Below are 17,772 nucleotides of genomic sequence, written 5' to 3' on the forward strand. Positions count from 1 at the left end.
CTTCACAATCTCCCGAATTTGTGGCCCAACAAAAACACCTTCCTTAACTTTTGCATCACTTAAGAAAGCAAATTTTTTCCCTCAAATATCTAAAGGCCTTTCCTTCTTTGTTCATGCCTTTGACAAAGTTTTTCATCAAACCGAGTTTTATATGTAGTGGTGGAAGAAATATATCTTTCGGGTCGACGAGAGGCAGGGCAACAACATTTTTTTCACTGGGGCCAAGATTTCTTGCAGGCCAGTCTGTTTGAATGTAATGTGATTTCCTATCCCTACTGTCCCACATACATAAAAAAGCAGCAGTATTTAGTATACCCCAGTTGCATTCCTAAAAGTATAGCGATGACCTTTAGATCACCACAGATTTTCCACTTGTGTTCAGCATATTTGATTGAGTGGAGGAGGGCTTTCATGTTTCATAAGTTTCTTTCATGTGAACTGCATGTCCCAACAGGAATAGAAGGAAGACGGTTACCGTTGTGAAATAATACAGCTTTCAAACTAAGCTTCGACGAATCTATGAATAGCCTCCATTCAGTAGGATTATGGTTCAAATACAAACATTTCATCAAGCCATTAACGTTGCAGCATACTACAAGGTTGTTTTTCTTTTCAAAAAAAAAAAAAGGAAGGAGATTCTTCGAACGCTGTCTATACTGTGATACCCTGACATCATGCTGGAGAAGATTCCACTGCTGTAGTCTTGAGCCTAGAAGTTCTGCCTTATCCTTTGACAAATCAAGGTCTCGAATGAGATCACTTAATTCCACTTGACTCAGTCTGTGCGGCTTATCATCTGTTTCCTTAAAATCAGGGTCATGAGATGTGCTATTCTGGCTGAGTTCTTCTGGACTATCTTCATTTTCCACTTCAAGTTCATAACTGTGGGGTGGGGTAGGTATTGGTAAACCATCTGAATGTGGAATTGGTCGAATAGCCGAAGGAATATTTGGGTATTGAACTGTTATTTTTTTCTTTGTTGAAAATCCCGACTTTATTGGTGGAGTCAAGCAGAAATAGCAGTCATTTATATGGTTTGTAGGCTCCCGCCAAACCATGGGCACAGCAAAAGGCATAGATCGTTTTTTTATTTTTCAGCCATTCTCTTAAAGTAATTGAACAAGAGTTACAACATATATGTGGAGCCGACGACTTATCTTGGTCACCTACCGTAACTCCAAAATAATGCTGATAAGCAGTCTTAACAGCAAGAGTAAGATTGCGTTTCTGTGACGAAAATGTTACTTCACCACAAATATAACAAAAGTTATTCACTGAATTCACACAACTTCGTGGCATTTTGGTTTAGTACACTTAAATATCACCCCAAAACATTAAATTCGAATAAGAAAACAACAGAAACCACATCAAGCACTATCTGAAGAACAGAAATCACGTATATAACCTCAAAATAGCTGTACAACGTTTGGTTTTATCAGTTAACAGGTGTACCAACATCCAAAAACAACAAAGTGAAAGTTGAGCATGTAAAAAGTGACATGTTACTGTATCTTGAAAACAAGAGCTAGTTGGTCATTTTCGAGGTGATTTTTGAACTCAGGGGGTGAAAATACATAATAATAGGGTATTTTTAAGCCCGAAACATATTCATTGTTGGCCAGTGTTATTTGTTAAAATTAAGGATTTAAGCATACAGTGAATCTTTTATTTTACACGTCACAATAATCCAATAAAAATCTACGAAAAATACAGTAAAATAAATGTAAGAAATATATACTGGCTAAAACTTATATAAAACCATAGAGTTGAGGCCGGTCCCACCGGGAAATCACACCACTCAATGCAAGCTTCAACTCTGGTTACCACGTTTACACACACAAAATTGCAAGGTAAACAAGATGTGCCCAGATGGGACCAAACCTGCATGTTAAGAAATCAAAATCAAATGAAAGGATGATTAAACAAAATAATTATCATGATTCTACTTATAGGTTGTTTGAAAACCACACAATCCGAAATATAGTGAAAATTATTATAAGCCAACTCGGTAAAAACATTTACGGCTGTATTTCTCAACATAATTATACTGGCCAAAATACATAAATAAATATATTTTAACTTAACACAGGTGATTGGAGCTAATAAAAAGAAATCTAGTATTTGAAATAAATATGGCCGCCACAAGAGCATTCAACAAACTCTAACACTTTAATTTTAACCAGAAAAAACATCGCAAGAAAAACAAACTAAGGCCAAACAAAGTTACAACTACCATTTAAATATTAAGCTAAAGCCAATAAAGTTGGTTAAATAAATATAAAAATTGAAAGTAAATAGGATTGTGTGTTTTTATGACACAAGTAGATGTGCAAAGCTACGTGTGTAGAAAATGTTTTAAGGAAACATGTATCATTCTTTTTTTTTGTGGAGGATTGTGTGTTTTTATGACACAAGTAGATGTGCAAAGCTACGTGTGTAGAAAATGTTTTAAGGAAACATGTATCATTCTTTTTTTTGTGGACAGAAATTGCGATTATCGCCGATACCGTAAGTCACGCCATTGTGGCGCTTGTTAATTTCCCTAATTGTAACCGCTACCCCAAACACACATCTGATTTTTATGACCCTATAGACGAATGAACTTTCATTGCCTAAAGGACTTAATAGAAATTCGTGACATAATTTTTATAAACATTTATATTTTTTTAAATATATTATAAACTTCATTATCTCGTCTAACCCCAGGTGTCTTGTTTTTAAAGTTATCTGCTCACCCTGAACTAGCTAGCCGGCGCATTATAAATAGACTAACCAGTTAAAATAAAATTCTCAAGTGGTGAAAATATTTGGTGACATAAAATCTACCAGGACTAACGAACTTTTGGTTTATGTGTGTGCCCTACATACCTCCGGAAATTACGAATTTAAGGATGATCTGTTAAGAGGCCACTCCAGTGTTTCAGGGGCACTACGCAACCCGCGTTAACCTCATAAGATTCAATGCTATTTTCATTTTGCTTATAACTAATTGACTAATATAGATTTCGAAATGATGCTTGCTTGATATGTAAGACAACGATGCTCTTATCAAAGCCCCTTTCTTCAAAAACGTGCATAAATTATGGTTCAAACCTAGACAATACACTTATGCATATTAGTAAAGATTAGTATAAAACCATAATTTACGCACGGTTTTGAAGAAAGGGGCTTTGATAAGAGCATCGTTGTCTTACATATAATGCAAGCATAATTTCGAAATCTATATTAGTTAATTAGTTATAAGCAAAATGAAAATAGCATTGAATCTTATGAGGTTAACGCGGGTTGCGTAGTGCCCCTGAAACACTGGAGTGGCCTCTTAAGCTAATCTACCTCTGCCACAGTTTTTTTATTCTGAAACCCAAACTGCCTGATTGTTGTACTAAAGTTTAATTTATTTATGTGGGATATTTGTCTAACAGTGAGGGATAAAGTTATTAAAATATTTGCAGTTTTTCCAAACAACACAACTACATAGTGTGTTTTTATTTGTCTACTGCCATTACTGTCCCATGTTTTTATGTGGTTTAAAAATCGATTGTCACCAATAACTCATTTGAAAGCAATAATTAAATGATATAGTTCACCACTAATAATAATAGAAAACTAGAAAATGTTCTTGGCGAAATAAGCAGTTCTATCAATTACGCAAGTGAATAATACTCGGCAGCTGTATACTAACAACGCAAACAAGTGCGTGAAAAATTACCTAGCGGCAGGAGATGTGACTGCAATCATTTTTATTGGTAAATTGTTAAGTTTATATGTCAAATATATTTAACGTCTTTTTAATAAGTTTGAATTGAGGTTTATTTTTCTCCATAAATCAGTATAATGAAGTTAAAAAAAATTATAATAGAAAAGAAAGTTTATTTTCGTATTCATAATGTTGATAACATATATACTTAACAGATACATTGTTCATTCTGTGCATACCATATTCCATCTACAGGTCTGACGAGACAACACCACCAGGTTTCACACAAAAATATTGGAGCTGTCTTATTGTTTTTGGTTCTATGCTGGGACCAAAAATTGGTTACTGATTCATCTTGTATACACAATTTGCCCAGTGTTCAGTATTAGGTTCAAACATCTTTGTTATTCTTGGCTCTTTGAACTATCGCCACAAAATTGGTAGATAGTCAGTTTTGATGAAGGGGGGGGAGAGAGAGAGAGAGAGAGAGAGAGAGAGAGAGAGAGAGAGAGAGAGAGAGAGAGAGAGACAGACAGATAAAACTAGTAAGAAGCTTTTCAAATTTATCAACTTCGAAAATATTTTTTTCCCCCTAAAAATGCTTGTATATCTTTGAAAAACACGTCAGGAACCTTTTTTGTTAAGAAATACATGACCACAAATTTACACACAGTGCAGTGCGTTAGCTTGCCGAGGCGTAATTTGGACAGATAAGGCCAAAACACATGACGCATGTTCGATACGAAACACGGTTTATATATACGTTAGTTAAATACTGACCGTTTAACTTAAAAAAAATTAAAACGTTCGATCTTCAAGCACTTCTAAAACTGATTAACTTGCTATTAGTTTTGTACAAAAAGATATAAAATTTTAGCGGGCACATTCATTATAACATTCAGACCTTGAGATCCAATAGTATGGGTGTTGCGTTTTTTTTAATTAACGTAAAAAAATTCAAAAGGGCCATTTTTTTTCTTCAAAACACCTGAAACCAAACGGTTACTATCTCTGGACTTTTAAAGAGTGGTCCTGGAGGTTGTCAAAAATACATCACCAAGTTTTCAGCTTGATATTTTAAGAGCACCGCATACCTGGGCAAACATGCAGTGTGCAGAGCTTCATAGGACACCACGCCATTTAAGATATCCGAGTAGGGTCTGTTTACAACAAGCATTTAATAATACGCGGAGGGCGAGTAAGGCTTTGTGTCTCTGTTTGAACTTTTGAAACTATTTTTAGGAGAGTGAATATCGATGAAATGCGTGGTTGATATTATTTAGGCATGAAGCCTCCTATATATATTCTTGAAAGCACTCAAAGGAAGTCCATTGCACTTTTATCTTCATTTCTCATGCATATAAAGTTACGGTTACAATTGAAATCTCATATTTATCGTTTGGGCGACGAGAAGACTGCGCGCCAGTCCACAGCCACACGCTTAGAGGCGATATCGCGTTAGAAGCACCAGCGAGCGTCGCACTTATCATCCCGCTTCACCAACACAAACAGACCCCTGATGAGGCGAGCTCCTCAAGTGTCAGGCTCAAACCCTAACCTTTCTGTGGATTACGGCAAAGATAGAACCTATCGGGATCTATCATTCTCCATCAACGTCAATGATAGAATCGCAAAGTCTTGGGTGACATTAGTCTATGGAATATGTGTCTGTTATAAAGTTGAAGTCACAATGGTTAACAGCTAGTTAACGGAAAAAAAGCTGTATAAAGCTTTGTTTAATTGTTGGAAATGAACTCGCTAGAAAAAATTGTAAAAATATCATGTAGGGAGTAATCAAAAGGGGTAGGCAATATATCAAGGAATTTACATATATTTCAGTTTAACCAAATACTATAGAACTCGATACGGAACACTCGGCCTGTTTACCATGGATAAACATGGAGAAACAGGAATAAACATGGAGAAACAAGAAAACCATGGACACTAGTGATATGTCGCGAGATTTGTTTTGAAAAGGAGCGGTTAATTCAATTTGAACTCTCTATTACGACACATAATGATGCAAAGGTTTAAAAACTATGCGCAGACGTACACAGTTATGATAAATATAGTGTTTCGTAAAGTAATTTTCCTTTTTTTTATTTTGTAAATAGTTTATTACTTGTAACATGATTATTGCGTTAATTACACCAGTATAATTTTTGCACTGTGTTAAATGGGGAAACTTTCTCTCCCAGATAAAACAATGTTTGTAGTTTTTGTAAATTAATCAGATTAATAATTATTTGATCCAATTAGAACTAAAAAGAGTTCTATCCAGATAAGAAAGAGGGTGGAATGTCACATTTTGACATTTATTGTTAGCATGGGAAAGACTGCACCCAACTACTCCCTGACTTTTTACCTACGTGGCAAAGTCACGTTTTTCACTTTTGTTTTTCAACGGAGATCTTTCGTTCGGCTGTCAAGTCGACCCCGTTGCTCCTTCGACTGTTCTTCGTCGACCGACTGAGAGGTATCGATTGTTCGAATACCGCGGAGAGCAGAACAAACATCCTTCACTCGCACGCAGAATCCGCGTCGAGAGCTTTCCGAAAGGATTTGCAGAATTAGGTCGCAGCCCTGCCCCCCCCCCCCCCTCACCCGGAGTGGCGAGATGCGTCTGTCCCGCTGGGAATCACAACACCGGCGCTCGAGTGGAACAGCGAGCGTAGAGGAATTCGCAAACATTTACTTGTCGCCTTGAAACTAGTCGCTTTCCCCTCCCCCTTTACCCAGCCGCTCGGCGAAAGAAACCGCGGCAGTGACAAAGTTTCTTCATTCTCCCTCCGACCCCTTCCCCCCCCTCCCTCTTCGTGTTGTGAAGCTGTCTTAGAGTAAGCAACGAGAAGTGGGTCGCCATCAAATTACACGATAAACATTTTCATTATTTTTTTTCCTTGAAACAGAAAATACAGGTTTCAGCGATGCGACAAACTTAGGATACACGTTCAACCGTATACGTCTTATGGACTATTGGCTGGTACACATCTTTGAATTTCGAGCTGAATAAATGCTCCATTACAAATAATGTAGAAAATGGTTAAAACGGAACGCTAAGCTTTTGGATAATGTTTGATTGAACAAAACAAAAAATATTGCGACATTTTATTGCCTCCTGTTTCATTTTCACCCGCTATGTTTTCATTTTTTCGTAATTACTTTTATTTAAGGGCTATTTATAACTTTTTAACTCCATACCTCCCGTGTTTTTGTTGTTTTGCCACAGATGTTTAACATATGTTTACTAAGGGCGCGGTTACACGGGAGTCTGAACTACTTCAGGTGAACATGTTCAGCTGTTGAGTGCGGTTACACACAGTCTGAACATGTTTCGTTCGAGGCCATTTCTCATTTAACTTAAACAGGTTGGCAAAGTAGTTCAGATCGACATATCTTCTACATTAGCCTCTGATTGGCTGGTTAGAATATAAACAGTCTTTTGCAGAAATTCAAGATGGAAAGTGTTTCTGGCACAAGTTCGAGTAATATTTTACCGAATGCAACAAAAAAACCAACAGATAATTATACATATTTTTTAATTTATCCTGACCTTAATTTTCTTAAAACTGAGATAGGTACTCTCGCTCAAAAAATAATAAAAAATAAGTTTAAAAATTTTACTGTGCATGTTTGAATTCCCGATTTGTAAAAAAATATTGAGCAATATGTAAACACATTTCATTTCTGCTGATAATGCTGTATAAACAAGTGAGAAAATCCCGCGTTTTCTGGATGCAATTAAAAAATAGAGATCAACAAGACAGTCATTCGTTGACAGTAGACAATCGGTTTTAGAGCTAAACTCACTTTTCAGCAACTACCGTGTAACCGCACACTTTCGCGTTTGTAAACGTGTTTACTTAAACATGTTCACCTGAAGTAGTTCAGGGTCCCGTGTAACCGCGCCCTTAGTCCAGTATAATGGGCGTAAAACAACGCGCAAGTGATAATAATTAAGAAATCTTGCGTGCTATTTTACTCAAATGATATTTCACGAAGAGAATATACGCGGTAAATGTTAATGACAAGAAAAACGAATGCAAAGGAGGTATCGAGTTAAAACATAAGAATAAAATTGATGAGGAGAAATGAAAAAATAATCAACATGGCGTGCGAGACCGGGCTTTAACGTCGCCGTTTTCGAAAAATGCTAGTAAAAAAATTTAGAAAAAAAAAGGGGGGGGGGGGGGGAATATGTCACGCCTGGCAGGTGTGTAACCCGCAGAACACTCAGGGCGAGGTACACGCCTATGAAGGTATCGGAAGAAAACATTTAATTAATACTGAAATTAAGTTTGGACATAATTATTCCGCGCCACAAAAATTAATGCGAAATATAGTTGCTAACCCAATTCTTTCAATTAGACTACTTTACGACAACGGTAATTTTTGCGGAAGTGTAGAATTTTGTTCAAATAAACGTTATTCAGACGCTCAGTGTACCATTTTAAATCCTCTCTATTTTATAAGTTATTAACCAGCTGTTCATCTCCAACTTCAAAGGCGATACCAGCCGTTCGAAGCACTTCAGACTATACAGATGTCGTTTTAAAGCACTTTAGACTGTAAGTCGTTTATTTGTTTTATCGATTTTTGTGAACTTTTTCTGGTTGAATTTTGACTCGCACTGTAAGAGGCCAAAAAGCATGTTTCGTTGCCGTCGCAATGTTTTTCTTAAATTGTTGCCATCTGAAAGAAAACTGCAGAATTTCAATCTCTAGCGATAGAGAATACCAGTGAATATGACATACTTATTCGTACAATGAGTATAATGAAATATGAAGGCATGAAATATGAATGTATGTAGACAGTCTGTTGGTTAGGTACATTATTTTCGAAAGTATTCTCTGAAGCACTGCATTTCTGAGCCTTTAAGAACACCTGCACATAAACTCGCACATATTGTAGAAGAATGGTTTCAAGAGATTTTAGGGTGTTTCCATTTTTTTATCGTTTGGTGTTGAAAATTTTCTTTATTCAAAACAGTGAGCATACACTAAAAGATTGTCTGAGACTAATTGGCAGTTGTTTTAGTTCTAGTCATTCCCAAGACTGAGTTCAATACTAACTTCAGGTATCTTCAGAAACTTTTATAGAACTATGCTCTTATTTTTAACTGGACAAAGACATCCAACTTTGTTCTTGATTTTCAGTTAACTGGAAAATAATAACTGCTTGAAAACAAAGCCATAAGATAGCATGCCATAGTATTCTAAGAAATGTGGTTCAGTTTGCAGGAAAGCACTGATAGTTTGGCGTAAGCTCGTCCCGGACGAGGCGTCTCGTGCTGAACTCCCGCGACCTTGAACTCCTTAAAGCACAGTTAGCTCGAAACCAACAAGGCTGCGTGTGAATACGGCACGCCGAGGTGAGTCGCCGGACTGGCGCTTCAGCCCTCGGGCGCCATGCTTTGAGCGGCAGAAGCAATAAGGTCCGCACTCATGCATGTTATATGACGTCATCCGTCTCGACGAGTCAGTGACGCGGCCGACCCGAGGACGTTCCTTCATTGCATTAATAAGGCACGTCGCGGCGTACACACCCTTGTGGTCGCTACTTGTTCCCCGGTGTAGTGCACACCCTTGTGGTCGCTACTTGTTCCCTGAGGTAGTGAACACAATCCAGACACCCAGCTGGGAGCAGCGCACACGTGTTTCCAAAAATCCTCACTAAAATTTACATTCTTCGAAGATTCACACGAAATCATCTAAACGCTGTTCACCTCGAAGATGTCTCAGTAAACAAAGCAAACAGATATGCTGGACAAAGCTTATGTGAGAGGCAATTCCAACTTACAATCTTCAACTATAAACATTTAAGTTTTATCCCAAATATCCAACAAATTAAAAGATGGAAAACAGGATTAACCATAGCTATGAATGCTCTACAATACGTTCATTACTAAAATAATTTACGTTACTTTCAAAATTGGTTACCATTATTACCGTGCACGGTTACTTAAGCATAAACGTGAAAAAGACATAACCAAGATTAAAACATTGCTTATAAAATATATTGTCTAGTAATTTTGGCTACTGAGAGTAATCTAAAAATTATGAAAAGCTTATAAAAATATACATTTAAGAAAATTGGATTCCCTGGTTTTATTAATTCACACAGTTCGTTTCTTAGGGTTCGAGCCAGTATCAGCAAGTTCCTAAACGCCGCAATAGAGCTTGAAAAAAAAAATGCCAAAGGATGTTTTTAAGAAAGCAGTTTTCCACACTTCAGGAATTTTAAATTTCATGACAGTCGCCTTCGAAAATTTTTAAAATAACTATCTGCAATGACGTCACTCGCTACCTCACTGACGATGAAACAGGGTGAAGGTAACGTGACTAAAATACACGTAGCATGCAGGGGCCACACAGTCTAAGGGCGTACTCACTTGCTTGTTTCTTTGAAGAACACGTAGAAATTTCCAAAGCATATGCCATACCCGGCCAGTGCCAAAGATTTAAGCTTGTAACTGCTGGCATACTTCCCATAAACGAGGCATGCCAGTCCTAGTACACCTGTTTGGCAAAAGTGTGCACTTGGCTGCACACCCAATTTCCAGACGTGCATCATTGACGTATGCTCTGCACTCTTCCGCGGTTCACCCCTACTCCTCAGTCCAGCAGCTGATTCCTCCTTCCCCTCCTTCCCCCCCTCTAGCGAGCGTAAACGTACTTCGTGTCGTGCCAAAAGTGAAGTCTTTAAATCAGTTAGGTTAAAATCTGTAACAAACTTAAATTAAATCTCGCCTGAAAGACCTACAACTTCTGACACTCTGATAGTCTTCTCGTCGTGCATTGGGCAACTAGAGGATTTGAATGGTAACCATAACATTGTATGGCAAACAAATGTAATGCAAGTCCCTTGACTGCTTTCAAGAATCTGTTCCGTGTGTGTCATACCCAAAATTTACTCTAAAAACACGCGTTTGAGCCATTTTTACTCTTCTAAAAAATTAGTTTAAAAACAAAATAGCGAAAAATAACTTCTCATCCGCCCTCAAGAGTATTCTTAATTTCTTTTCGCAAACATATTTCTCTCTGATATCTTGAGCTTTTTTCGAGTCGTGTGTGTGTTTTTTCTTTTCAAAAGCTGTGCACACCGTGTGCACCCGGGCAGGCAGGCACTCGAGGCGCCAGCTCCCGAGGTTTCGGAGCGCGCCCAGGTCGCCATGGCAACGGGCACCGGGCGCGCGGCTGTTCCAACCACCTGACCCGCCTGTCGCCACGTCAGGGGGGAGATGCCACCTTGGTTTCAGCTGTTTTTAGGCCATAACCATTGTTTTTTTCTTTTTAACATTTTAATTTGGCGACGTTAAAGCATTATCTGTAATTGAGTGGAATATCTGATGTTAATAGTGACAGTTAAAAATAGTTTTCCCTTTATTAAATAATTGAGTACATTTGGGTTTTTGCACTAATATTTTTTTTTGGAATTCAATAATATTGAAGTGATACTTGAATGGGTCATGAAAACGTCGCCGGTTCTTCACCACCCATCCCCCTCGCTGGCCTCAGACTGTTTACAGGCGGATCCTCCACTTATCGCTACAAGATCCCGTTTCATCGTTAAATCTATTTTTGCGCCATGCATAATATTTATAAAATAAAAAAAAATATTTTTTTACGTCTCTCGTCAGAATAAATAGGTTTTAATATAGCCATGGTGGTCTAGCGTCGGCAGAAAAAAAAAAGTTGCATTTAGGAAATTTTTGTATGTATTTTGGATCAGGGAATTGAACTCAAAACGGAGTAGACACATTCTGGAACGGCAAGGGAAATGTCAGGGAATTTACTTGAAATCCTGTAAAAGTCGTGGAAATTACCAGTGATTGTAATTTGGGGGAAGGGGGAAATCATGCACCAGTCTGTCATCACCAAAACTGTGAACCAATTATTTTATGTGTTTTAGTGCACCGTCATACACACTATAAAATGGTGTACGCAAGGTTCTGTTGAATATAAAAATTAATAAATAAAGTGGAGCATGAACAAGGCCAGATGTGTAGATGGTGGAGCCTGGATTTTCTTTATTCTTTCTAAAATTCAAAATAGGTATATTATTTTAAAAATAGTTAGAGAAATTTCACATTTTAGTCAGAGTAAGTCAGAGATTTGTGATACAGATTTGTGTAAAAACTCTGTGAAAAATAAAATCCCTTTCGGCACAGCCTACAAGCGTATGTAGATTTCGATACCTATTTCTTCTAGAAATGTTTTGGAAACTTCGATAAACTCTTGGAACATTTTAAGATATTAATATGTATACATAACAACCTATATGTTCGCCAATATTCAAAAAAGATAGATTTAACATTTTCTCATATTCTATGCAACAAAAATATTTTGATTTATTTTTTTTTACTTGATGCATTTAGCATTGAATGTCTTAACAATTTTCATATTATGCCTACTAAGGTAGTTATGAAATTATTTTTTATCCCTTGCACTAATACGTGGTCATTTCAAAACATTTTTTGGACAAAGGTTTAAGGTAATGTTAAAATGGTTATTAATAAATTCCGACAAATTTTATATTAAGGAAGTTTTAATTTTTTTTTATTTCTACTCCTGTTTTAACTGTAATATTTTGTTTCATAAAAAATTGTTTCAGTCAAAAAGTTTTAGATAAAGTTTAGGAGTTTTACAATAAATTATAATGTATTTGGTAGTAGGTATATCTATTAAAAAAAGAAATGACTTTTTGTCTTTCTACCCTTGTTATTTCAAACCCTTGCAGTAACGATTTGTTACATAAAATTTACTTTAGACTAAAGTTGTCAACAAAATTTCAAAAGTTAAATAAAAAAAAACATTAATTCAATGGAGTATATTGTAGGGCAGTTTTATTAATTTTCTTATTTTATACCCAGGTTGAAAACCCCTTGCAATTATGGTTTGTTTTATCAATAATTGTTTCAGACAAACGTTTTAGATAAATATATAATATTTACAAAAAAAAATGAACAGATTTGATAGTGTACCTACTAAGGGAGTCATGGATTTTTTTTTTTAGTTCCACCCCTCATTTTTTCAAACCCTTGCAGCAACGGTTCGTCTAATCAAATTTGTTTCAGACAAAAGTTTTAGATAAAAATTATAATATTTACAAACAATTTGAGCGAGTTTGATGGTGTGCCTACGAAGGGAGTTATGAATTTTTTCGTCATTCAACCGCTGATTAATCAAATTCTTGCAGTAATGGTTAGTCTTATAAAAAATTATTGCAGACGAATGTTATAGATAATAATTTTAGGTTTTACAATATAACAGAATGGATTTAATATTGTACATGATACAGAAATTATGTATTTTTTTAATTCAAATTTTTTTAACCCCCTGTTTCAGACAAAAGTTTTAGATAAAAATTATAAGATTTACAAAAATTTGAAAGGATTGATAGTGTACCTACTAAGGGAGTTATGAATTATATAGGCTATATATATGTGTGTGTGTGTCGACAACCTTATAACCTTCACGAATGAACCGCAAATTCAGTGGGAAGTCCAGAGGAAATTAGAATCAGAATTCGACATCAGAAACCTCTCCAATAGAAAATTGTCTAGGTATGAAAATCAACAGGGACAAAGAAAATTGACAAATCTTCATTGACCAGAGGAACTACATATATAGACACATGCTTCATAAGTTTGGCATGTCGGACTGCAACCCCGTCTCAACCCCATTGGAGGCTGGGACCGGCCTTAGAGACCCTTTGAAAAACGAAACGGAACATAATAGTGACAATGTAAATTATGGTAAGACAGTACCATACCAGAAAGCTATTGGCAGTCTCCTGTACCTGTCCCGTGTTCTCGCCCACACATATATTGTGCTGTTAATTAAGTAAATTTAACAACAATCCACAAAAAATGCCATTGGCTGGCTGTCAAGAGTGTGTTCAGACACCTGAAAGGGACTAGAGACTTGAAATTAGTGTTTGATAAAAAAGGGAACTATGAGTTACTTAGCTATATCGATGCAGATTGGGGGAGTGACAATAATAACAGACACTATTACTGGCTGCAGCGTCAAGTTCATGGGCGGACTTTTTTCATGGGCCAGTAAGAAGCAAAGAACAGTTGCCTTGGGCAAAGTTGAAGCTAAATACATGGCGCTCAACTTCGCTGTTCAAGACGACTTGTGGTTTAGAACATTGTGCGGTGAACTGCAACCCAAACATGAACACAAGCCATCCATTGGGTATTGTGACCATAATGCGGCAATACATTTAGCTAAAAACGTTGTAAACAGCCAAAGATCCAAACACATAGATATCAAAGACAAAACTATTGATGTTAATTATGTATCAACAGATGACATTATATCAGACATCTTGGCAAAGCCTCTAACCAGAGAATAACATAACCACTTCATCAATATGTTAGGTCTTAAATGATATCTTGTGTTTATAGTATAAACTTGTTTATTGTTTGCTTGTTCCTATATTTTTGATGTCATATATTGAAAATTTTTTTTGGTACCTGCTTTCAAACAATTTAAGGGGAAGTGTTGGTTTGTAAATTATTTAAAACCTTAACTGGACTCTAGGGGCGTATTCCCACTCCTGTTTTTTTTTTCTTGTATCCGGTTATAGTATGTATGTCACGGCTATTGCCGTTTGTGTGATGTTTATCATGTGCAATAAAAGACAATCAATAATTATTGACCAACGCATTATTATCTAAACTGCATATACCCAACAGCTACAATAGATAGTATTTCTCTGAAATCTACCTAAAAGGTTATGTTTACCATTGACTGATGGATATGGGCCGATACTTGTCATCTGCGCACTGTCCTACAACTTGCCAACAGAACTACCCAAATCAGAGTAAACAATGACACGCTTTTTTTTTTTTTTTTTTTTTTACAAATGGCACTCAACCAGACCTTTGAATATATATACTGTATAGAAGTCGCGAGTGGATAGGATTTACTTTACGTTTTTCAGAAGCGTATCATGAGCAGCTTGGGAACTTCACCGCTGCAGTGCGCTGCCGTAACGCTCTGTATCGTCTTAGGTTGTTATTTACACGTTAGAGCGCAGCACTGTCGCCCGCTGTCATTCCCCGCACACCCCACCAATCATTCACTGCAGCTCAAGGTCGTTCAACGGGAGGGGGAAGGGGTATTTGAAGAGTTCGACACTTGTCCGCTAGGGACCACCACAAGTCGATGCCCTAGAGATGGTGGCGATTGCGGGCGGTGAATTAACCAACTACCTCAAAACCGTATTAGAAATTTTAACCTGGGCTGGCGACTTCTATACAGTATATATATTCAAAGACCAGACTTAGACTTTTGGCTAAAATGAGTGATTACGGAGTTGATCTTTGACGCAGTGCGTAAAACTTGATTGCAACGACGGCGACGCAGAGCGTGCTGAAGGACGGCTCTTGCCCACAGGGTCGGAGGCGGCGGGCAGTGTCGCAGCGCGGGAGCGGCCTCTGACGCCAGAGGACTGCCGGAGGCCCGAGGAGGCCGAGGACATCCATCTGCCGCAGCCTCGCGCCGGTGGGTCGCCCAGAGTCCGCGAGTCAGCTCAGGCTTACTTCAAGCTAGCCTCAATCCATGCCAGTCCTATGGCAGGGGTAATGATCTAAATTACAGTGGTTCCCAAACGGTGGGTCGCGGAAGGGTTACAGGTGGGGTCGCGACTTGATCCTAAAACTATCACAAACCATCGAATAAACCATCAGAAAAGAAAAGAAAAATCGAAACAAATCGAATTGTGTGCAAACACATATCTGTTGTTAAATAAATAACTGTTTTGCTACAAAGGGCTTATATTTTGTCAACCATTTTCAAATCAGAACACAAATTGTTTATCAAATATCAATCGGTATCTTAAAAAAGAATATATATATATATATGCAATATTTGATGGTAAATTACATTTACATCAATAAGGTATACGATACAAATAAGGTTTGTTACTCCACCATGGACCGATAGACCATGGAGGTATTCCTATAAAGAAAGGTGGGTCGCCAGCTGAAAAAGGTTGGGAACCACTGATCTAAAAGAACAGGAAGGTTACAAAAATCTCTTCCTTTTTGCACCTGACTTATTAATTCTGTTTTTTAGGTGTATTATTTCACGCTTTTTAATTCAATTACAGTAAATGTAACTTTTGAAAAGTAATTAAAATTTTATTGGTGTTACTGACTTTTAAAGATGTCAGAAAAAAGTTAAATGTCATTTTAAAGTTTTTTTTTTATTTTTACTTCGAACTCACCATTGAATTAGGAATTAAGTCCATTCTGAAGTAAACCCTCTGGTCCACACAGTTGGAAGCTGGGCGCACCACTGCCTTGGTCAAGCTCATTGCCAGCTTCCGAATTCAAGTCTGAAAAATTATCAAACTAAATCTTGAATTAAGTTTAACATGGCAGACTTGCACAGCAAGTATAATTGAAGTCACTATGGAAGTTTGCTGCATGGCAAAATGCTGTATGTGTTCCAACCTTTCAATGAATGAATGAATGAATGAATGAAAAATTGAACGAACGGGTGACATCGGAGATGTAAGGATATGTCACTATCTTGAAATTAATTTTATGTATGTTTGGGTTATTGCTGCAAATTTATAACACTAGCTTCATTATATTTCATGTTTCGATCAAAATTTTGCCACCATATGTCTACTAAGTGTTATTTAATAGTATCAAAGTATCACACTACAATTATGTTAAATTATGTGTCAATTTTCAGCTCGAAAATAACGTTATAAAAATATGTTGGAACAAATCTTGTGACTGAACTAAAGGGCAGGAGAGTTATAACATATTTAAAGAAATAGCTCTTATGTAATAGTAATGACAAGAGAATAAACTAACTGGCATGATGAGTGATACTGGACCTTAAAGGATATGAGAATGAAGCATTGGCGGGATGATTGGTTAAGGAGGAAACGTAAGTACTACGAGAAACACGTGTCCCACCTGTGCCGAATCGGGGCTTGATCCCGGCGGGCATGGAGGGACTGTCTCGCTGGGAGGCTAGCGCTGTCTCTCGACTCCAGGGTGGCAGCTGGACTGTGCCTCAGATCATCTGTACTTTCGTAAGCATGCGCGAGACATCTGTAGTGAACATCCACACCAACTTTATTTCTTTAAAGAATTTACACGGATTCAGTAAAATTCTGTAAAATGAAGTGGAAGAAAAACATTAAAATGTTTTTGACTTGCTAATAAGGTTTGAGCAGTTTTATCGGTTTAAACTAAAGCTTCGTTTGGTACGTATCATATCTTGAGATAATGACAGTATTTTTTTAAAATGCTTCCAAATTTTTTTTAAAATAATTTTAATTCAAAATAATATTTAGTTTTATCTAATAAAAAAATATTTTGTTGATTCTAATGTTCGGACCACGCAAAATATTAATTTTTTTTTTTTTTTAATTTTACATTTTTTCTAGCATTATAAGAGACCATTTGCTGGTTTTTACTTTATGTCATATAGAAACCACAAGAAGGTAATCGGCTGATTTTGGCTTGTGTTGTGTATTTTTTTTTTTTGCCTTTTCTTGAGGTTGCTCTATAACATTTAGTGTTAATTAGTAATGATTTAGGTCCACAAAAATGTTTTTAATCATTCTTCCTTATTGCAGGAATCATTCAAAGAACAAATTTTTTTTGTGATTAAAGTTTACTACTAACCAATACTACTTAACATTTATTCCTAACAAAATTTACAGCACACAAAATACCCGAGTCTTCACTTTATGTGTTTCCACATCAGCACCATTTTGAATACATGTTACAAACATTTGTATACATCTGTTAAAACTTCTTCAGAACATAAATTACTACTTGATGTAAGTTTTTGGACATACGCCATTGCTAAGAACTTTTTCTGTTGAAGAAAAACTAATAAATAAAATAAATAAATAAAAATACTCAAAAAAAGATACAAAAAACACACAAAATTAAATTTATTTATTTAAATTTTTTTTTTTTTTCGTTCTCTTAGTACATTTTTCTTTGTTTTTTCTTTGTTTGCTGACCATATTCCTGTTTCGGAATATTTTGTGGTGTTCATATCCTTGTTGACAACAGCAATTGTTTGCTT

At 36.6% G+C, this 17,772-nt stretch overlaps 1 protein-coding gene across 1 annotated transcript in view; it reads left to right on the forward strand.

Moving 5' to 3' along the window:
- The window catches only part of LOC134538575 (uncharacterized), a 170,500-nt gene that overhangs the window by 142,859 nt on the left and 9,869 nt on the right, over window positions 1-17,772 (forward strand). Inside the window, exon 4 of the mRNA XM_063379999.1 lies at window positions 15,106-15,213. Within this exon, the coding sequence (XP_063236069.1) occupies window positions 15,106-15,213 (108 nt within the window). The remainder of the gene's footprint in view (window positions 1-15,105; window positions 15,214-17,772) is intronic.

Source organism: Bacillus rossius, chromosome 13 (assembly GCF_032445375.1).
Source record: "Bacillus rossius redtenbacheri isolate Brsri chromosome 13, Brsri_v3, whole genome shotgun sequence".
NCBI lineage: Eukaryota > Metazoa > Arthropoda > Insecta > Phasmatodea > Bacillidae > Bacillus > Bacillus rossius.